At 38.5% G+C, this 23,490-nt stretch overlaps 1 protein-coding gene across 15 annotated transcripts in view; it reads left to right on the top strand.

Annotated features, from left to right (window-relative positions):
- The window catches only part of JAKMIP1 (janus kinase and microtubule interacting protein 1), a 163,086-nt gene that overhangs the window by 79,303 nt on the left and 60,293 nt on the right, over positions 1-23,490 (top strand). For all 15 annotated transcript variants that reach the window (XR_012835404.1, XR_012835403.1, XR_012835405.1 and 12 more), the window contains 4 exons: positions 4,606-5,100; positions 19,590-19,799; positions 20,485-20,604; positions 22,924-23,070. Coding sequence is in view for 2 of the 15 variants with exons in the window: in XM_075752525.1 (XP_075608640.1) it covers positions 4,606-5,100; positions 19,590-19,799; positions 20,485-20,604; positions 22,924-23,070 (972 nt within the window). In the remaining 13 variants the exon portion in view is untranslated. The remainder of the gene's footprint in view (positions 1-4,605; positions 5,101-19,589; positions 19,800-20,484; positions 20,605-22,923; positions 23,071-23,490) is intronic.

The following is a 23,490-nucleotide window of genomic DNA, read 5'->3' as shown; positions in this document are numbered from 1 at the left end:
TAAAAGTTGTTTTGTAATCCATGAGGCCAGGGTGATTTGAAGAGAGGTAGGCGAATAGTGAACTTTGTCAGGAAAAGAAACTTGTTACTTAACAGAAACAAACCACCCCAAAACCAACCAAACAAAAAACTTCAAGAGTTTGTTCTTAGTTGTTGGAGAAGATAAAATCTCTGCAAATCATGACAAGTGCCTTGTATCTTGGGTTGCTATTACAAATATTCTCCCCCTCCCCTCAATATTTGGCTATTATTTTGCTAAAAATGGGGCTATCATTAGGACTGCCTTTTTTACGGCAACATCTCTGGTTGCTTAGGAAAGACCGCTGTGGACATAAGTGGATAATTTTTAATGGCATGATCCAGTGCGCTCTGAAATTGTAGTAGAGAGGATGCTGTTGACACTAGATTACGCTATAAGTATGCTTAAATAGGAGCATAGTTTACATATTTTTTAGAAGAGCAAAGCATACAGAATTATTTATCCTTTTTGAAGGAAAATTGCTACTGCATTTGATTTTAAAGTAAACAGTAGCATCTTTGCTTGTTGGCCTCACCCCTGGTAACCTGCCTTCTTCACAGTTGGGAATAGATTGCCTGCCATAACCTGAGTTCCTGGCAAAAAGCTGTGTGGAGAATAGCTCTCCGGCTCCCCAAGTCTTTGATTGCCTGTTGTGCCATGAATAAAAACATCTGCATTTAAATCCAAGAGGAAAAAAGAAAAAAAGGGGTAGTCCTTAATAAGTTCTTATCATAACATTTTTATCGGGGCAGTGGTTCAGTAGCACTCGGAAACATATATGGGTTAATAGGTTATTGCCTTTTAGAAACGCATAATTTTAAAATTATGTCATTGACTCCAGTTCATAAAAGTGAGCTATTATATTTCTGTCTCAAGTGTGCAAAGTACCTTGTCAAAGAAAACACTACCAGATGCACATATTCTATGGTAATATAATTGTATTGTTTTAAAGAAAATCCTTCTTCCAGACACTGTTCAGACATAAAGGGAAGAAGCGATGATGTTTGGCATTAATTTTCCAAGAAATTTTCTGCTTTGGCAACAGTGTTGTATCAATGTGCACCAATTCTTCAAGATTTAATTTAGAAAGGCAGAAAATACTTGTTTTATTGGTGCCCTGATGTCCTGCCTGACTTTGTTTCCCTATTGGCTTAATTTCTTGCTTAAATTTCATGCTCTGCCTATGAACAGAACAGCTTTCTTCATTAAAAAAAAAAAAAGTCCTAGAAAATGGAAAAAAAAAAAGACAAATTGCTTTAAAGTTTAAGTTCATTTTGAAACTGAGTCTTAGGCATATGGGAAAATGCCACACTACTATTTTCATTCAGTCACTTGATCTGGAAGCCAGACGTGTACAGATCCGCGTAGTGTGCGAAAGAGAAGGACGGAGGGAGCACGGGAAGGACAGCTTATGGCTGTCAGGGAAGAGCTAGTAGACAGATCTAACTTTGCTTCTTGTCAGAGAAGATGGAGTAACAAGAAAGGACTTTTTAAAGACCTGGAGAATTAGGATGCATCTTTTTTACTGGGTCATGAGGAGTGATAGGCATTTAAGATGCAGTGTAAAAATCCAGGGGTTTTAGGTTTTTTCTTCTTCTTGTTTACATTGCTCTTGCTGAAGCTTTATAAGTAAAATGACTAGTGATATATGATAATATTTAGTTACTCTGAGTGGTTTAGTATGTGTTCTCACAAACAGCAACAATGCATATAGTAGATTTTTGCCTTCACTCAGTTCAGTGAAATAAAAAAAAAAAAAATTGAGCAAGCATGACATTTTATGTAACTCAGTACTCCTCCAAAAATTCAGGATCTGTTTCTTGTATATTAAAAATGTTTTTAGGAAGTCACATTCATTAATGTATTATATTGAAAACTGTCTTTCAGTTGCATGTTTCATGTACAAGATTACTAATTTTAAATTGCTATAGTTCTGGAGGTGTATTAAAGCTGTTTATTATTATACAATTTGTTTTCCTGTGTCATCATTACTAGGTTCATTGCTCAGTTTCATTTCAATTTTATTTGCTCATCAGTAAGGAAATAACTAATAGATTTAAGTAAATAATGAGTGTTGGTTTGTTTGCAAGTGATGTATAAACTCATCCACTTGTGATACAAAATAAGTGGCTTAGCTTTGTTATAGCATCATAGAATGGTTTGGGTTGGAAGAGACCTTTAAAGATCATCTAGTTCCAACCCCCCTGCTATGGGCACGGACAGGAGACTCAAACTTTCCTATGGAATTGGGTACCCTAATGCAAGCACTGAAAATCAGCGCTATCTGCTATAGACTTGGAACTAAATGTTATCTCACCAGAAGAAATAACACATGGATGTCTCCTGCAGTTTATTTCCAATAGCCTGACTTACCCTTTTGTGAGAAAAATAAATAAATAGATCCATCTTTCTTCATAAAGATATGTCATCTGAATCATCTTGGAATTGAGTAACAGTATCTGTGCAATAAAATCTGCTTCTTATGGTGTCTGATTCAGAGCTGTAATTATAGTGCTCTCCCAGCTGGTGTTTAGTCCATATTGTATCTAAAAGATTACTTTCATGAAAATGTAGATACCTTTCCTCCCTCTGTATTCATTTTATTTTACTTTATTTTTTAAAATCTAGGGTAAGTTTGAGTTGGTTAATTCTCTGTTGAAAATAACAGGATCATAACATGTTCTGCACAGGGAAAGTCTCCCGTCCCTGCTGTCTGAAGACTTCAGGTGAAGTTCAGACTCGGGAAATCTACTGTCAGTGCTGTGGGTTTGTGTAACATGTTGGTCTCGTTTAATGGGCACTCTTAAGTTGTTATCTTAGATTCGTTAGATGAGTTATATCTAAGGCTTTTGAGTTAAGATGTCCTGTTTTTCCTAAAGCAAAACCCCCAAAGTGCCTGTTTAGAATCAATCTGCTTTCAATAAACAAAATAATGAATGTTTCTGGGCCTTTCCTGAACTAGTATTATTGCTTTTAATTAACCCTTTACCTTCCCCCCCCACCCCCGTAGAATTTAGAACAATGCAAAAAATAATTTGTTTTAATTATACCTTCATAGTAAATGATAATCTGAATATTAATAGAGATCTCCCCTCCTTTCTGCACTAATCTGAGGCAAGTTGCATTTCTGGCTTAGTTTAGCATAAATGAAATGCTCTGTAATACTACAGACCCCAGCTTTGTCTAGCACAGATGCAAGCAGTCTAGGAGTACTGTGACAGTGACCGCTACCATCCTGCTGCTTGGTAGCCTCCTTTTACCATGAAGCACTGTTTGGTATGTATGATTGTATTGCCACTCAAGGTTAAAACACAAGGTTTTGAAATCTCTGCCTCTGAGTTTGCTTTAGATGAGAAGTACGTGTGTAGAGCCCGTATTTTGGCAGTTGCTGTGATAGGGACAGTAGAAAGATGTTACTGACATTACGCATGATGAAATACATTATAGCCTTTCTGATATACTATAATAGAGAAGCAAGTCTTTCTCCTTTTTTTCCCTTCTTTTTTTTTTTCTTTCTTCTAAATTAATATCTAATCCCACTTGGAAAAAGCATTGCTTTCTATACAGTCTGCTGAGCATCATTTTATAATGAGGTTTCATCACACTGGGTATTACTCTAATCGGCTGTAAGACCTTTCCCCTGCTCCTCCCACAACCTTTAGAGTCACTGGCCTATATTTTCTGATGGGTCTTGGGACTGCTAATAGCCCCAGTTTTGGGATGTCCTGTCTGAAGCCCCTTAAGTAGACTTGATTTCTCAGAAGACCAATTCTTTTGACTTATAAGGACTTTCCCATTAAAGTAGATAACAAATTAAGAAATCCAAAATCAATGTATTTTTTCTCTCCTTCCTCTCCCCTTTAATTTAGGTTTTTTTCTTCCCCATGTTCCTACTCATAAGAACACCCCTTTGTTGATAGAATCTCTTGTCTCTGTTCTTTCAAGGCAAGATCCTTTCTCGTCTGATAGCAGGAAGTCCTTTAGGTCAAGTAGTGGATTTGGGTCTAGTAATTTGGGATTCAAATACCGAAGACAGTATGTGTGTAAATTAGGGAAATCAATCTATGTCTGTCTGAGCATCCCATCTGTAAAACAGCCATAGTACTGCTTAGCTACAGAAGGATGTGGGAATAAATTAACTGAATATATGTGAAAATCTAAGTCACTATGAGCATCCGTGAAGTATGGTTCTTCAAATACTAGACAGTCTTCTAGCATTTATTTCCCAACATAAACACAAACTCTTTTCTCTCTGTTTCGTTTGTTTTCCATCTGCTTGTAGAGCACAGTTACGGATGAGAGTAGTCTGGGACGGTTGGTGGAGGAGATAAGGAAAGAACTAGATTGGATGCTGCGTGGTTTTATTTCATTCCCTAAACCTGTGAGAACAGCACATCCCCATGGCATATTCCTGCACACAAATGGCCTTTTTCTAGCCCTGGTTCTCCAGTTGTTAACTGGAGAGAGAGGTGTCAGGTGTGCAGTCTTTGCTTTTGAACGTTCAGGATGAGGTTTTTAATAATGTTTAAGAAAAGGCTCTCTTGGTCTGGTAGCACTTGTTAATCAATATTTATGTTGATGTTCCAGGTGGGTAAATTGAGAGAGAAAATCCAAGAGGTTAAGCAGGAAAGGGAGCAGGAGCAGCACAAGCACACCGCCTATGTTTCTGAGCTGAAAGCCAAGCTCCACGAGGAGAAAATGAAGGAACTTCAGAGTGTCAGAGAGCTACTGATCCGGCAGCACGAGCAGGAGGTAGCGAGAATGGTGAAAATTAAAGATGGAGAAATCCAGCGTTTGCAGTCGACAGTCAATGTTCTGCGGGACGGGGCGGCTGACAAAGTGAAGACGGCGCTGCTGAGTGAAGCAAAGGAGGAGGCTCGCAAGGCGTTTGACGGTGAACGGATGAAGCTGCAACAGGAGATCTTGGAGCTGAAATCTGGCAAAAAGCAGCTTGAAGAAGCTTTGAACAACATTATGCAGGCAGATAAAATGAAGGCTGCTGACCTGCGCATGGCTTATCAGTCCCATCAGGATGAGATTAATAGAATAAAGCGGGAATGCGAGAGGGAGATCCGCAGGCTGGTAAGTTCATTAAGTAATGCATGCTTATTTCAACTGATAGCAGGCATTAGTAGATTGCTGTACGTGCCCATAAATATCAAACCACTCTTTCGCAGTGACATCTTTCATCAGTGCTGGTTGCTACAATAGGCCGCTATTTCTGCTTCTTTCTCCTCCTTACAGCAGAGATGGACCTTGGCTCCACGTTTAGCCCAGCCCAATCCAAAGCTGCACGTCCCACCAAAGAAAATATGGGTTAATCAAGACTTTCCAGCATGAATTTTCTCAACAGATCAAAGTAAACTTTCCTTCTCCCACTTGCTCAATCAGATTTCCTTACAAATTCCTGTTGATCAAAACGGTCAGGCATTGCTCATTTGGTAATGCACCAACACCTTTGTGCGATAGCAAAATTAACTTTTCAGAGAGCTTTTATATTTATATTGGAGGAACCAATTGTGCTGAAACAAGACAATGTCTTTGCTGCTTCTGCATCATTATCCAGGTCATTCGATGTTAAATATTGATGTTCCCCCTTCCCGCTTTTTAAAAAAAAATAAAATTCTGTGTTTTTTCTGTTGCAGCAGAAAATTTAGGGCTTAGGACAGCAGGCTTTTTCCATGCTTCATAAACCCTAGGACTTCAGCACAGATGGTAGACTGCACTGTATAAAATAAGAAAACAGGCAATATTGCCCAGCAGCGGGTGCCCCAAATACTTCAAATTATGCAGTTTTGTAAAATGTAAAGAATTTAAGATGGACTGTTCACAGTAATACATTTAGAGAGTTCATAATCAAATGACACTTTTGTTTGCTACCATATTTTCGGGGTGTGTGTGTGTATATATGATTGTTAATTTGCCTAAACTAGCAGTACACTAGCTATGCAAATAAAATTGAAAATTCTAATAAGCATAACATTTATCATATATCAAAGTACACACTTTAAATGGAATGAAACATCAGCTTTCTTAAGAAAAATACCAGTTTGTGTTTATACAGGTATGTCCTCGTATTTCTTAAGAAAAATGATGGTCAGGGCAAGCTACAAATGTGTAATATCTGTTTAGTAGTGGTGATTTTTCCAACTGAGACAATGAAAGCTTTTAATGCCATTAATATTTATGCTTTAAAGAAATTGGAGGTTGATCAAGTCTCAGGGGTATCATTTCCTTGATTAATTAAAGACCACTGCAAAGATTGGCAATGTGAGGTTTCTGTAAGCATAGTTTCTTTCATATTTTATTTCATATTATAAATGTAGAATTTTAAAATCTTGACTATAAAATACAGGTAACTTTAAAAAGTGTTAAGGAGGAGAGAAGATTGCATGTTGTGGCCTGTGTTTTTTCTAGAGAAAAATTTCTAATTAAATTTACCCTTCTGAAACCCAAGAAATGGTGAGGCGAGGCACCCCAAATTCTGTCATCCCAAATTGCCCCAGTAAACCCAGCTACGCCGCGGCTTTGGGTGCTATTGTAAAGGAACCGCCTATCTCCTCTCTGTCAAGAGTGGAAGCTTTCAGCCTGCTGCGTTATGAAGAATTCATTCAGCGTTATAACTGGAGCCTTGCTGGGCATCCGTTGCTCTGTACATCTGGAGAGGTATTTGGAGAGCGTGCAGATAACTCCCACCGCAGAGGCAGCCTGGTGTCAGTCTCTGGGGCTTTCACTGGAAGTGTTCAGATCTGCCCCCGCCTCGGGAGAACTACAGGGAAAAAATATCCGGAGCCCAGTGTTGCCTTGTAGCGCCTCGAGACTCTTTTCAGATAATGAATTTCATTTTTTTCATTAAATTGTATGGGCTGTTTTTATGAAAGAGAAATGTTTCTTCCAGGAATTTGTAGCAATTTAGGCAGCTGTTATTGCACAGGGCACTCTTTAAATCTGGGGCGAGGTAAAAAAAAATACTGCAGAGTTCCTAGATGCTGCTCTCTTCTTCTGGGAGTGCGATTACAGAATCGGATCGTCAGTATGTTTCCCTCCCCCCTCTCCCCCCCCATTTTAATTAGTGCAAGGGATGCTGCCTTCTATTTCAGATTAACCGTATCAGCTGCGGATTTGGGGTACTCGGTTGGTTTAGTTCCTGCCCTTGTGGGATGAAATGACAAGGATGTGGCAGGCTGTGTTATTAATATTAGCACAGTTCTGTAACCGTCAATTAATGTGCTTTTTTGTATGTGTCTTGTGTTTTATGGCGGTAATAAGAAATCAGCATCTTTGGTATTAACAGCCTAAATGGGCTGGCCGTACTGTAATTCAAATTCAAATTGAGTAATTCAGTGTCTGATTGTCTTGTCAGACTTGACTGATGTTTTTTGCATTTTAGATCACAGGTTAGTTTTGCAGATGTATCTCATACAAATACTGCAGCTAAAAAACCCAAACAAACAGGTTTTTTACCATTGATTTTAATATCCGTGGCTAATTTGAGTAAAATCTTGCAATTTTTGGCTTCCTGTCAGCAAAATAGTGAGGAAGGAAAAAAGCAAAATCCATTGTCTATGAATATATGGATAAAATTACATTGTGTGCATAAACAGCCATACTTGCATTGTACAAATGTCAGTATTTTAGAAATATGATTAATCAATGTTGAGATTGTCTTCACTGTTTTGAACTGAGCCATGAAAAATACTCAGTAAGCCTCAATACAAACAAGGTTGAATGGGGAAGATCCTAGTGCCTAATAAGGGGAAGTAAAATAGCTATTTGGCAAAACATATAACACACTTTTTCTGTGCAGTATGAAATTATATTGGAATTTGTCAGTTCCTGTAATTGAGTTAATATAATGGTGTTATAAATGTTTTCATTAATTTAAAGAATGCTTATTGACATGAATCCCCCCCCCCAAAAAAAAAAAAAAAAAAGGAAAATCTATTCTTGGTGTATATATGCATTGGCACAATGTGCTGGCAGCTAAGAAAGTGGAAGTAAAAATAGCTAGTAACAAACTGGAGAGACAAATGAAACAGATGTCTTAAAAGTAAAGAGACAACTTGGAGAATAAGATAAGAAAGCGAGAACAGCTATTAGTTAATTTTTTCAGCCGATATTTTCCGAGTAGTTGAGTCTGAACAGTTTTCATACTACATTGATATAATACAACTATGTTGATACGGATTCAGATACTTAACAACAGAAATAACATTAAAACTCAGCAGATAGGAAAAAAGAAAAATCAAAATCAGAAATAGCAAACTGAAAAATAGTCTGCATGAAGGAAAAATGTTAAAGCCTGTTGTGGATCAGTAAAGAAAAAAAAAAAGAATATACAAAATCATAACTGTACTCTTTCATTCATGGAACTTCGGTATAAACAGCCCTGAAGCATACGTTCACCAGAGGGCTGCATGGGCAATACCTAAATAACTTCGTGTCAACAGACTTCTGTTTTAATGGCATCCTGGTAAGCAGGATGTCTGGTTTCCTTCTGAGCTCGGGGCTGGTACAAGGTAAATTTAATACAGACCTGATTAACAGTGAAGTGGAGTTTATTAAGTTATGTTTATGAAGTAGCTTAAAGAGCAGAACTGTACTACGAGGGCATTTAATGTTTTAATCTAAATATTAAAAAGTACACAAAATAGCAGTATATTTCAGCCAATTTTTCTTGGGTCTCAATTAAACTTGCCATTTAACTGACTGACTTAGTTTTCAGTGGTAAGTAAAGTTTCTCTCTTTTGCCTGAAATCGCTGAAATAGCGTGTTGAAATTGTTAGCGAGTTTTGGCAAACGACCAACCTTATTCTGTTATCAGCACAGCTGCAAAGGAGGACATGAATATTAAGTATATCATATTAGTTAGAGGTCATATTCATTCTGGGACTACCTGGACGCTGTTTTTAAGAAGGCCCTTACTTTGCCAGGCACATTTCTCTAGATACTCTTTTGCAGAGATAAGAACAATGGACACTTTACAGTGCTTGCCTTGGAAAATATATGCAAAAAAAAATAAAAATCATTGAAAGTATATTGAATTATGTCATCACTGATTTACTAATTTACAATATTTTCTTGAATAAGATGGAAAATGATCATTTATTTTGTCTGTTAATATAAACTATAAAAACTTTAAACCCATTAAACTTTGGAATAAACAGATAACACTTGTGTTCTCTATTTTGTAGTGTAGGGTTTTAGTAAATATCATTTCCTCTATTGGAAATGTCTTTAACATCAAACCTTTCACCTGTTTTACAGACAAATACCATTCAACCTTGTTAAAATCTTTGCACCTATGGTCTTCCTAAATATTGCTACACAGCTTGGATTGAAATGAATTGAAAGACTTATTTCACTTTAATGTAAAATAGTCCCAGTTTTCTTAACCACCAAATCAATGTAAAGGATTCCACTGATCATATTAGATGCACAATCAGATCCGTGATTAAGGTGGCAGACAGTACATCAGATAAATTAAATTTGCTTATTTCAATTGTATTCTCAAATAACCTCATAACATTGTCTAAAGAGTAATGTGACATTACTGCAAATTCATAGTTGCAAGGAAAAAAATCCTTTTGCTGATAATAGAATCAAGTAAAAGAACTTGCTTCGAGGAGTGATTTTTCAGAAGTTCCTGTGAACCGTGCTGTGAACCGTGGTTTATGAAGATAGTTGCACTGTTTAAGTGTCCTTAGTCTCCTTAGTCCAAATTATCTAGTTTCATGGATTAAAAACTCCTCCCAATGTGGAACCCTTCTTCTGTTTAGTATTTCCCAAATACATGTAATGCAGTACCTGACAGAATGTAATTCAAATTAATAGATTAAGCACATTTTAAAGGTAAAAATCAAGGCAATTTCACTGTTTTGGGTTGGCGTGGCAAGGTTTTGGTGGGGGGGGGGGACTACAGGAGTGGCTTCTGTGAGAAGCTGCTAGAAGCTTCCCCTGTGTCTGACAGAGCCAATGCCAGCCAGCTCCAAGACGGACCCGCTGCTGGCCAAGGCCAAGCCAATCAGTGCCTCTGATAACATATTTAAGAAGGAAAAAAAAACAGTTAGAGAGAGCTTTTGCAGCCGGAGAGAGGAGTGAGAAGATGTAAGAAACTGCAGACACCAAGGTCAGTGCAGAAGGAGGGGCAGGAGGTGCTCCAGGCACCGGAGCAAGATTCCCATGCAGCCCGTGGTGAAGACCATGGTGAGGCAGGCTGTCCCCCTGCAGCCCATGGAGGGAGGATGAGGGGGTGTAGCGATTCCACCTGCAGCCTGTGGAGGACCCCACGCCGGAGCAGGTGGAGGCACCTGAAGGAGGCTGTGGCCCCGTGGGAAGCCCATGCTGGAGCAAGCTTCTGGCAGGACCTGTGGATCCATGGAGAGAGGAGCCCACACCAGAGCAGGTTTGCTGGCAGGACTTGTGACCCCGTGGGGGACCCCACGCTGGAGCAGTTGGCTCCTGAAGGTCTGCACCCCATGGGAGAGACCCACGCTGGAGCAGTTCATGAAGGACTGTCTCCCGTGAGAGGGACTCCATGTTGGAGCAGGGGAACAATTAAAAGGAGTCCTCCCCCTGAGGATGAAGAAGCGGCAGAAACAACTTGTGATGAACTGACCGTAACCCCCATTCCCCGTCCCCCTGTGCCGCTGAGGGGGGAGGAGGTTGAAGCCAGGAGTGAAGTTGAGCCTGGGAAGATGGGAGGGGTGGGGGGAGGTGTTTTAAGATTTGGTTTTATTTCTCATTCCTCTACTCTGTTTTGCTTGGTAATAAATAAGATGAATTCCCTCTCTAAGTTCGGTCTGTTTTGCTCGTGACGATAATTAGTGAGTGATCTCTCCCTGTCCTTATCTCGACCCACAAGCTTTTCATTGTACTTTTTCTCCCCTGTCTGGTGAATGAGGGCAGTGATAGAGCAGCTCTGGTGGGCACCTGGACCCCAGCCAGGATCAACCCACCACATTGACTTAAACTGCTGCTCAAGGAACAGAAAAAAACCCTCTGCTGAAATAAGTTTATGTACCATTTATGTGATTTTTTAAATTATTATTATTTCAGTTTTGTGCCTGTTTATAACACTGTATCTCATGATTTAAGCAAGGACTTCTGAAAGACTGAGAATAACACTTTTTCAGAATTAACAATTAGATTGTTCCAGTTCATGACAAAATTTCAACTCAAGTCCTTCACAAGTTAGTAGTTTCTAACCTAACACAGCTCTTAATGGGTTTGTCTGCCCACAAGTCCGTAGTGTATTACTTAGCATTGGCATTCCGCATGTGAACTGCAGTGTCATACAATTATGGAAGAGCTGATGGTCTGCCTCGTTCCTCCCTGCATCCCCCTTCAGCGAGCTGAACGGGTATCTGCAGCTCTGGGGCGTCCCGCAGGCTTCTCTTGGGCTGGCTGGGCGAGCCGGGCTCTCTCACCCATTCCTTGAATGCCGTATGCTGCACCCCCATCGTGGTCTCGCTGGCCGCCTTCTAGTTTATGGCACTTGTGCCAGTTTGTCAATACCTTTCTTTGTGCTGGGGAGCCCAAAAGTGGCTCCTGGTGTGGTTTCACAAGTGCTCAATAAAAGGCTAAATCACTTCTCTATCCTTCCAGATACGCTCCTCCTGATTTGGCCCAGTATCAAGTTAACTTCAATCGTTGCAAGCTCTCACTGCTGACCCATATCCAGCTTGCCCTCCAGGACACCAAAGTTTTTTCCTTTTTTCTTTCCTTTGTCTTTTTTTTCTTTCTTTTTTTCCCTTCCTCCTTGCAGCACTGCCAGCTTCAATTGGTGTCCAGCCTTTTCTGTTACAGGAATTTAAACCCTTCCAGGAGCAGGACATTGTATCTGTCATAGGCAAACTGCATGAGGGTTTTTTGGCCCATTTCTCAAACATGTTGTAGTCTCTCTGAATGGTGTTCCTGTCCTCTAGTGTAGTAACAGCTCTCCCGAATTTGGTATCATCCACAAGTTTGGGGATGGTGCATTCCATTTCCTCATCCGCGCAGACAATAAAGTTGTTAAAATTTGAGGACAGTAAGAAATGTTAAGGTATAAAATTCAGATGACAAAATAAAAAGCTTTTGGCTTCCAAGAGATTCAGCAATTATTTTTCAGTAAAACAAGAAAAATAGTAGGAGCAAGAGTTTAACACTCCCCCAAAACCTACAGTTACGTCCTTTGCAGTGGTGGCAACTATTTTCCAATAACATCCATTTTCTCCTGCATTACCATCACTAGGATTTTGCCATTTTAAGGCAATGAAATTCATATCTTTAGGTTACATTTGGCAGTGGGGATGAGGCAGAGACCTTCTGTCTGTGAAGGCTCTGGTGCAGAGGGGCAGTTGGCTGTTGGCAGGGGGACTCTGATCCTCTGCTGCCCTGAGAAGAAGGATGGAGCCTGGCTTTTCTCACTTCACTTGTGCAGTTAGCACATATGCATGAGTTTTGTTTCCTGATCAAAATCTTGAATTTTGAGACTGGAAAGCTGGGGTTTGAGTCATCCAAGTGTGTGCAGTCGTGCATGGTTGGGGAGAGCCTGCTGTAGCATGCTTCTTATCAGCCACTTAAACCCGTGTGTGTTGCACACACAGCTGCCAACACCAAATTGCAGGTTGCTTCTCTGGATTTTGCCATCTGTTTGAGATGCGTGTTTCAACTACATTCCAAGGCTGAGCTAATCTCCTGCAAAGACCCTTTTGCCATTCCTGTATTTTAGGACTGCAAATAATACTTTGCTTTCAGTCCTCTGAAGATTTATGCTTGTCCTCTCCAGAGTTAACAGGGCAGCATTCCACTCAGGGCTTGGTTTTTTTCCTGAATCAAGCAGATCTAATGAAAGCTTTTTATAGCGCAGGCTCAGCATTTTGTTTTTAATCTTAGTATTTTCAAAGGACTCTATTATGGCAGGTAGGTCACAAAGCTGACTTTTAATACTGTTCTGTGTTTTGTAAAGAGATATAAAAACCCAAAGAATTTATGTATGGTGTGGCACCTGGACAAAAAACTCCTAAGTCTGGATTACTTAGTTCTACATTTTCCATCTTTTTGACTACTTGTTCATTATAACTCCGATAGTGAACACTTGTGACAGGTAACAGGAGAGATGCAGTAGCAGGGATTGTGGTCAGCTGCAGCAGTGCAAGGTGCTTTTGAGAAAGATCTGAGAAACCTCTTATCAGTAAGTTCTGGATTGTCTGTCCATATGGTGTTTATTGTATAATTTACCAAAGTCTTTAATATATGTATTACCTGTGAGATTTACACACTTTAAAAAAAAAAAAAGTGGGAAAAGCTATTGGAAGAAAAAATCGACTGTTGTTTACAAAAATTACACATGAAATTAAGAATGAGTCCCATCTACCTGTGTCTATGACCCTTACTTCTCCACTGGATGGCTGGCATCTTTTCTCCCTCTTCCCCTAAGGTTCCTAAATAAGCAGCAAACATTTATTTAAATAGGTGGGCATGTCTGGTGTAGAGAATGCTATGCACATCACTGGAATATTATAATTGCTTGCTCCAGGTGGGCTTTCAGCATGGGATATTTTTGTTAGGTCTTAATGTCCCTTTATAAATGTAAAAGGTGTTAATTCCATTTAGTGCTATCTTTAACTGTGTATTCGAGTAGCATCCTTTTAGTTTGTCCTAGTAACTAGCAATCCTACTGTCAAGATATCCCTGGTTTTGGTGTCAAGCATTTAGTATAAAGATTAATTAAATTTCTTCTGGAGAAGAGCACTGTAGAATTTTGTTCTGCAGTTGGCTAGGAGATAACTTTGATAAGGATGAGTAAAGAGGAAGGTCTTACACTTGGCAATGCAGCAGCTGGCTTTTTCCACTCTGAAAACTGAGTATGTCACTGCCTTGATAGATCTAGCTTTTAATTCCCTGGGAATTTCTCTTTCAACTTTGTGAGAGGCTAAAGTTCCCCCAAAGGTCTCTGACTTTCCTTCACTGTAGCTGTTGAAGTGTGGGATAATTGGCAGGGGGACACTTTTTCCAATGGCTGGCTTGGTTCTCTTTCTTGTTTGATAAATATTATTAAAACACTTATTTCTGCTTATTTCTCTTAGCTGTTAGGAGGCAGCTAGATACCTGTTCTTAGGAAACTGTAATTTTGACACAGGCTATAAATGCTAGCTCTTCATTGATATAATGCAGGTAATTGCTGTGTTCAGCACCTAACATTTGACAGCACAAAACCCATTAATTAAGAAATGATACTTTAGAAAGCTGTAATTTTAACCAAGAGCCCCAGAGTTACTTATGTTATCCAAGGTGATTTCTAAGTAATTCCCCTCTGCAGCTGCTTGTGGATGATCTTACTTTCTTTAAAATCCTCTTTCAGAGGTATTTCTTCTACTTTTCTTCTCAACGCATGTAATTGAAAATGTGTCCCAACCTCATGTTGCTCCACTGCTTTCCTGTCACAGACTTTGTACTGAATTTTACCATGCTTAACTGCAAAATGTGGCTATTCTAAAATGCTTTAAAAACCATGCAAAACAGAGTGTAAAAGAGTTCACATGACCCTGTTGTATTGTGTAGCTGTAAAAAAATGGGAAAATTTGTTTTAAACTGAGAACAAATTTGAAACCAAAGCAGCCACTTGGAAGGAATTTCTGGGATAATATATTTGATGTAACATAATACCTGTGAGCCCAATGCATGGATTTGGATCTCATTGTGCTAAATACGTTGGAAGAAGAGATGGTCTCTACCCTTTGTATCTTAGTGAGAGGTCTCAAATGAATAGTAGTACAGGAGGAATACACGAAAGCGGTGGTAGGAGATTAGCACGGTCAGCTTTCGATTGCCACATGTTGCTCGTCCCAGCTACGTTGTGCCACAGATGCAGAAACCTGGCCTGGCAGGGCCTGCACCGTGCTCCCAGGACCACGAGGGGTTGGGGAGCACAGTGGAAGGGCATCTACTTGCTCAGAATCCGGTCATGAATCATCAGGTGAGAACCGCTCCATCCAGGTTTATTAGCTTCAGCTCAGTGCCGGCCTTGACATACCTGCATCAACTTCAATAAAGAAATTCGTGCGTTTCTATAATGTGCTCCTATGTCTTTAGGTTCTCAGGGATTTTTTTAGTTTAGGTATCCTGTTTGACGATCAGACAATGGAATGTGATCTCAGCAGGGTAATTTCTGTTAAGTAGTTACTTTTTTTTTTTTTTTTGTAATTTCCTTTTGTATTTTAGAGGTGTCCTGGAAAAGGAGAGATATAAGAGGAATTTGAGGAAGGACAGTCAGGTAACTAAATGGATATTTGTGGAGTATCTGTTCACGTAGGAACAGTGGCATGGGCGAAAACATGAAAATGCATGAATGCATATACAACAAGCTGATACTGAGGAGGGGACATAGCACCCTAATATTAGATACGAGATGAATGGACTCCAGGTATGCTGTGAACGTCTTTGGGAGTGAGGGTGGTTGTTGTTGTTGTTTAATGCAATAAAAAAGAAAAACAGCTTAGAGAATCCAGAGATGAGAGTTTTGTGAAAAGAGCGTCATTAGCAGCAGCATTCACATTGGATGGTGAGCAGTCAGGACTGCATTTAAGGTCAGAAAGGAGAATATTGCGATGACTAAGGCATGATACAAGAACTCAGGTAGAAGTCTACCTGTGTGTATCAATTTTAGATCTGATAGGCAAAAAGAGTCTTTAGATGTAATTAGATTGTACCTGGGAGAGAACAGAATTAAAGATAACTACTTTATGTATGTAAGTGGTGTGTAGTTTGGGGATGGCTCCCTAGTGACATAAAACAGACACTAAAAAGCATGAAAAAGAAAGGGATGCTATGCATGGTAAAGTAACAAATTCTGGATGCTTTTTGGTGAATAAACATTGTAGTAATAGAATACAGAGTTAAACCTTTAAACTTGAGAGGTCATGAGGGACCACTAATTGTTATTTCACTTAATATCATAAAAGCCGATGACGTTCAGCTTGTCTATGGTACTCATAAATGACAGTTGGAAAATTATATCGAAATGTGAGTGTGTATATGTAGTGTATATGTACACGTGTATGTAAACTGTGTGTGTTTGTGTATGTACATACATAAACATATATGTATGCATATTTTTTATATATATATGAGAGAGGAAGGCCAAAACATTTATGGGAAAAACAAACTTACATAGATGGAAAAGTTTACAAGCTTTGAAGCATACAGCTTCTTAATCTGCTGTACCTGAAAGCTTGTTCCTTTCCAACTCTTGTCACTTGGTCTAATAAAAAATATTCTTTCTCTTTTAGACCATGTGGATTCCTAGACAATCTTGGCTATGAAAGTGTTGTTTCCACAACACATATTTGATGAAAATAGCAAGCAGCAGGGTTTAATCCCAGATTAATCCATTTTTATTTTCATTTACCTAATGGAAGATACTCCTCTCCCCACTAAAATACAGACCGTAATACGTGGTCTAATTACATAAGGCTATTTTCCTTTATGCTGCCATCCTTTTTTTCTTTGTGTAACCAAATGTGGCGAGAATTCAAGAAAAGAGCAGTTGTCCAGCAGTACAGAACTGGCATGGAGACTTTGTGTGAGCTTTTACAACTAGCTTAGCTTAGTCTTATATATTCTAGTAAAGTCTTGGGAGTGGTTGATCTCTTTTCTCTAACTGTCAGCATATGTTCAGTTTAAATCTAAACCATGTAGCTCCTTTTCCTAGTCTTGTACCTTCTCTTATTTGCCTGCCTGTGCCTTGACTTGTCATCTCTCTCACAGGGAACTGAGGGATGTTGCATCCCTGTAAAATATTCCTCTTCCTTTTTTCCCCTCTCTGGAGTAAGTACTCTCTGTTAAGAAAGCAGACAGGGAACACAAACAATTTTGCTCTTTAATGTGCAAATCTAAAGAAAGATGGTAAATCTTTGGGTCCGGTATTGGGGTGAATTTAAGAAAAATTGAGGCATTAACTGGGTTGATACAGTTACATTGGAGAAATCAAAGGGGTAACTGTCCCCTTCAGGAAAGGAGAATGGTATTGTGTCCCAGGCTGCTGAAACAGAACTTAAGGTAGAGGCATTACTGCTGCAGTTCTATTCCTCTTCATCAGTTTGTAATAAGTTAGTTGCTTAGAAATTCTTCTTTCTGCTAGTTTGTGCTTATAAAAAACCAAGCACTATTGCTCTGTGTATTTGCGTGTGTGTGCGCACATGTATATGTTTCCATGACTAAGAGATTCTCTAGTGCCTACCTGTAGCTTAAAATATAAGCCCATGCTATTATATTGCTTTTTTCAATTATTATCAGTGTCTCAAAGATTTTTCTATTTGTCTGAAACAAGGAGTGTTTTCTTTTTCTGAAAGTTTCACCACATGTAGATTTTATGGTAAAAAACCAGTAGCAGGAAAAGCAGAGGGGAACTCCGCCTCCTCTCCTGCTTTTCTCTACCCCCCACCCCGAAGCCATTCCCTTTGGCATGTCTTTCTAAAGTGTGTGAGCTTGTGTGCTTTGATCTATGGAAGTGTGTGTGAAGGACGACATGGGCGTGATTTCACTGGTCATATTTGTTTCAAACAGTCTGTTCTGCTGCGGTTCAGCAAGCAGCAGTCCGGACTGAGATTGTTGTTTTCTTTTTTCTTCCAACTTAAACACCTATGTCATGCCATTTACCATTTAAGTTGTGAGAATATGAAAAGTATTAAATGTGCTACTAATTGGGTAACTAAAATCAACACTGCCTATGTAACCTTGGTTCTTCCTCGTTAAATGTATGCCTTGCAGTGTGAACACCTGTGTAATTGAAAGTGAAACTTTGTCCACAGTATTTAGTTACACGACATTTTTTCCTCCCGAGGGGTCCCTGATAGATCAGCGTTCATGACAGATAGCATTCAGTGAATGAGGCAGCTGCTTAATTTTTGTCATTGCTGTTCAGTGAACAGTCCCTCTGAAACCCTGCGTGTTGCAAATTCTTCCATTAATAAAACCTGCATTCTTTTCCTGCGAGTCCTTTTTGGCATACTTGAAAGTCTCACAAATCTGAATTAACATACTGGGAAGTATTATTGACGTATTTGATGGTTGGACTGGATGATCTTAGAGGTCTTTTCCAACTTTAAAAATTCTATGATTATACCTATTTACTGGATGAGGAATTGAGACCCAGTGACCTTCCTAAATTAGGGAAGAAATCTCCATCAAAACCAATATCCATCAGTTCCCGTTGGAAATTAAAAGTAGTGTAGAGCAGCTTATTCACTTCAAATCTTTTTATCTTTGATCATGACTTGACTTGGTTCAGCCAGGCCATCTCCTGCTGCTCAGGAGTTTCTGTACACAAACTAATTTCACGTGCTTTGTGGACTGTGAAAGGAGTAAGGCAAGAATCCTGAAGAAGCAAATTGTATCCGATCGTGTAATCTGATTGTGTTAATCCTGTACATCACTCAGATTTAACTATGTTACTTCTAGCATTTCCTTTTTTTTTTTTTTTTTTTCTCTGTGTGTGTAACTTGACATAAAGGACTTCTGTGGATGTAGGGCTATAATAAACAACAAAGGTATGATTTAACACGTTCATGACTTTACTATAGTCTTATTTGAAAAAAATAAAATAGTCGTCTTTCCAAAATTCCATGGATGTATATTGGCCAAGAAAACAATTTAGTAAACTGAAGGAGATACAGCACAGTTACAATAAATTTATTGTTAATGGTTAATATTCTTGTTAAGAAATCTGTTTCTATAGTAACTGCTGCAGATTGTCACTTCCTCTAGCATTTGGAATAGTACCAAAGTGAATTTAACACTGATGCTGCGAGGGACAAATCCTATGAGAGCTGCAGTAGATCACTGCTAGCAGGACGCTTTATTTGGTATCGAGATGTATGAACAACACAGTTCAGTAACCATAGATGGTGTTTAAGAACTATTTCTTCCTACCCTTTATTCTAATGCTCTGTCTGCATTTATTTTTTTTCCCGTCTATGCGAAGACTAGTCCTTGTTTGAATCTTATAGCAAGGGCACATAAAATACGTAGGTATGCTTAAGATTTTAAGTGTGTGTGTGTGTATAGTACTAATTTTTAAATGTCTGCGAAGAGATTCACCACGTGTGATTTTCACTAATAAAGAGAGAGACAACATGGGGCAAATGTGTTTGGCTCAAGCTTTAAAACAAAGCCCAGGTGAGTTTTAAAGGGTGCGTTTGCCTTATCTTGCACTAGTCCTGTGTCTCTTCTCTGAAGCACAGTGAAGGGAGTTTTTTCCTCTGTTAATAGAAGTGTGTATCCTCAGATGAAGTGGATGATTTCAGCGGCGATGTATTCTGTTTCAGTGTACGCTTGTATCTATTTTTATTTGTCTTCTGAGTTGAGACTGCGCTGAGCAAACTCATGATCAAGTGAAGGCTGAAACTTTTTTAAGGGAAGGTGAAAAGGCTTCAAAGGAGATAGATCTTCTTTTTAGCAACCACAGTTTGGCTGCTGGTGTAATTCTGAGAGAAACAGAACTTTGTTTTTTGCAAGTTTGTGGATCTACATGCAGTGAACACTTGGAGATGTTACAGAAACTTCCTTCTTGCTTTATTTCTTTCCAGATGGACGAGATAAAAGGCAAAGACAGAGTGATTCTGGCTCTGGAGAAAGACCTCGGTGTCCAGGCAGGCCATACGCAGAAACTGCTCCTTCAGAAGGAAGCTCTGGATGAGCAGCTTGTCCAGGTGAAGGAGGCAGAACGGTACCACAGTAGTCCTAAGAGAGAGCTTCCTGCGGGAGTGGGGGATATCACCGAACTGATGGGAAGCCCGGTAAGAAAATTGTTTTCTTCAAACATTCAACACAGAATAATTGTGCCTGGGTGTTCACACTGGTTTTTTGGCTACTTTTAAAATAGTAGGAGGACTAATTCGTGGTCAATGGCCCTGCATTGAACTATGCTGTTTCACTGGTGATTTGGAAACTCCTCAGATCTCTTGAATTTCAAAGGATGTCGAAAAATATATGGATACAGAACTTTAAAATTTACCTTGTGAACTTCAGCTGTGAACCTCATTATTTTCTTAGCTATTATTTTCATAAGTTTAGGAATTATTTGAACTAATGGCAAATAAATAGACACTGTACTCTTCATGAACTGTGCCATGTGATTTTAATCTGTCCCCTATGGACTAGATTTTTTCACTTTTAACTGATAGTAAGAAATCTGGTGAGAAGTAACCAGTAGTAGGTGAAATATTATTTATGTAGCTTTTTAAAAAATAGTTAAACCTTTATATACATTTCACAAGTAAGACACTTTCCATGTAATATATCACGTAGCATTTCCACAGGATGTTATTGTTCAGTGTTTCAGGTAGTAAGTTTTCCAGACGTTGATGTAAAGAGTCTATTCTAAATTTATGCAATCCACTTGCTAAACCATGATAATATATTTATGGATATTAAAATATTCTTAAAGGTAATTTTATATATCTATATATTTTTGATATAAAGGAGCAGCATTTGGATGAACGAGATGTGCGGAGATTTCAGTTAAAAATCGCTGAACTGAATGCTGTAATAAGGAAGCTGGAAGACAGAAATACTCTCTTAGCAGATGAAAGAAATGAACTGGTAAATTAATTAGTAATAACACAGATGGTGGCTGGGAGGGCATCTTTATGGTAAAAGATTTAATGTTGGAAAGTCAGTGTTATAAATAATTTACAAATTAGTCTTGGTTGGCCTCAATCAATTGTATCTATATACAACAGAGATTTCTATAGAAATTCACTTTGTGACCATAAAAGACATGGATGGAATCTCTCCTGTTTCAGAAAAATAAAACTTTATAAATTTATTTTGGGATTATTGTAATCAAATTGACTAGAAACTTGCCTGTGGCACTGTGTAATGATGTTGTGTAAAACATGCATAATCTATACACTTAAATTACTGTATTAATCTTTTTGAAATTTGACATTGGTTTTGTGACATGCTTATGCTAGCTAGGAGTTAAAAAAAGCTTCCTTGTGCTGGAGATGAAAAATTTGCCGTTTCTCAAGGGAAATCTCTGAAGTAGGTGAAATTATCCTAGGAGAGTGATAACTTACAAAAGAAAGGATATGATAAGAATTTTAAGAATGAATTTTAGTAGCCTGCATTGCTACCTAGTTGCTTTTACTGAGGTTAACTGTAAAACTCCCATTGACTGCAATGGGAGATGAGTTTTAACAATAAGAATTTTTACACGTGTCCTCTTATAATGCCCTATTTCTAGTGGCAGAAAAAAAGATTTTTTTCTTCCTAATCAGATGGAAATTTTCCTCATGCAACCTATACATCTGATTCTAAAATAAAGCTTTATGTATGGTCAGGGCAGAAGGGGAGGGCATTCTTGCCATGCGTCAGTCCTATAGATAAAGTGAAGCATAGACATCTTCTTCCTCGCTTGTCAGACTTAGCTCTTTGTATTGAGATATGAAGGCTTTGTTTTATGATAAAAGGACTTAATTTAGTTATGACATCTCAATGATTATCAGAAGGGCTAATTTCTGAAATTTTCTTGTTCAGCATCTTGGCAGAATCTAGATTTGTGAAGTCAATTGAACAATGCTAGGCTAAAATTGGATGAATTGAGAACACAATTGTGTCTTTCTCTTTAAAATTTTCCTCTTTAAATAGCTGTACAGTCTAAACAGCCCTTTCATATGACAAAACTGATTCCTCATTAACAATTTAAGTGTTTTGGGGTAAGAAGAACATGTGCTTTAGCCTGGGTGTAGTTTGCCATTGTTCCTACTTTGCCTAGGTGTTGAGTGTTTATTGGTTTGGGGTTCCTGCCCCCCCCCCCCCCATTTTTACTGCTACAGTTGCTTTTCTGTACTCTATGCTCTCAAGAACATGTTGCCTTTTTTCAAGATTGCATTATATAAAGATGAGATAATTCAGCCTCCTAATCCTTTTGGTGGACATAAGTAATTCAAAACATCCTTGAAGGATACTGAAGTACTGCAACATGTATCCTGCAGTGTCCCTCTAGATGGAGGGCACGTATGACTCAGTCAGGTGCTCTTCTGATGCTTGACCTAGAGGCATAAGAAATATATTTTGGAAAAGATACGGAGAAGGTTTTGTCACATTGTGAGTCAATATTACAGAAAAACAGTAATCTCAGTAAGCTTGTATGATTAAGCACTGTGAAAAAAATAATTTTCTCCTGAGATTGAAACAGAAAACCAAATACTCAGTGAAATTATCTCAGGAGAAAGATTATCTTTTTCTCATTTCCAGTTAAAACTCAGTAAATTGGAAAACTTTAGATTGGAAAATAGATTTTTTTTTTTTTTTAACAAACAAAACAGCTCAAGGATTAATGAAATAAAAAGACTGAAATATTGAATACACATAAATGCAAGAAAGGGCAGTAATTTGCCTCACATAATTGTCTAACATCATAAAACCACAGGAACAAAATTGAGCAGCTTGAAAATGTCAGCAGAATGCTGAGATTGAATCTGTGCCCTCTGGCTGACTTTCTCATTGCTCTAATTACAGATTAGGTATAGGGTTTTTAAAGTAGAGTAGGAAGAGTTTACTGCTACTAAGGGATGGTGAAAACAACTACCCTAGAGACCTATTTGCTTACAAGAAGCTTATATACCATGAGATTAGTTTATCAAGAAATCACTTTTGTGGATCATCATAAGTGTTTTCCAACAGCAAAATCCAGTGAGTAGATCTAGTGTTTTTGTAGACTGTACAGAAATGCTATTTCTTATTTCTCTGGACTCCTGTAGTTCTTAGTTCAGCAGTAGTCATTATCAGATGCCACTTAACAAAAGAACTAAACCTGCTGAATGAAGGAAGAAGGCAAGTGAAAACACACGTATTTCTTCTTTCCTACAAGTATAAACTAAAGCACAGCTAGCTTTGTTCCTTTGTCATTTGCAGCTGAAACGTTCTCGGGAGACAGAAAGTCAGCTGAAGCCTTTGGTAGAAAAAAATAAGAGGATGAGCAAAAAAAATGATGATATGTTGCAATGTATCCAGAGAATGGAAGAGAAAATAAAAAATCTATCAAGGGAAAATGTAGAATTGGTAAGTAATCAACTCTGACATCATGATGTAAGAACACATTGCCCACAGTTACTTTTGAGGTGGAAATGCTTGTGAGGCTTTTACTCTAATACAGACTTTTCAGAGGCTTAAATTCAGACAGTGCAACTGAATATTCATACTCTGAATTCAGAGTGGCATGTGCTTTGTGGTGTATCGATTCATGCTGATTAAGGGAAGGGATCACAGATAGATAAAATGCGTTTGGAGGCTATAAAACTGTATGACTAAAAATCAGCTTTAATAAATGCTGCTTGTATGATTAGAAGTCAGAACTGAATTTGAGTGCATGTGCCAAAGGCTCTACTATGTTAAATCATTGAGTTCACTTGTCTGCTAATTTTGTCCCAGACTATGTTCTTTGATTCTGTTTTAAAGTATCTTATGTGAGATATTAACACT

This window comes from Balearica regulorum, chromosome 4 (genome assembly GCF_011004875.1).
Source record: "Balearica regulorum gibbericeps isolate bBalReg1 chromosome 4, bBalReg1.pri, whole genome shotgun sequence".
NCBI classification, from domain to species: Eukaryota; Metazoa; Chordata; class Aves; order Gruiformes; family Gruidae; genus Balearica; species Balearica regulorum.
The sequence above is the reverse complement of the archived record's forward strand: the minus strand, read 5'-3'. Positions and strand labels throughout refer to the sequence as shown.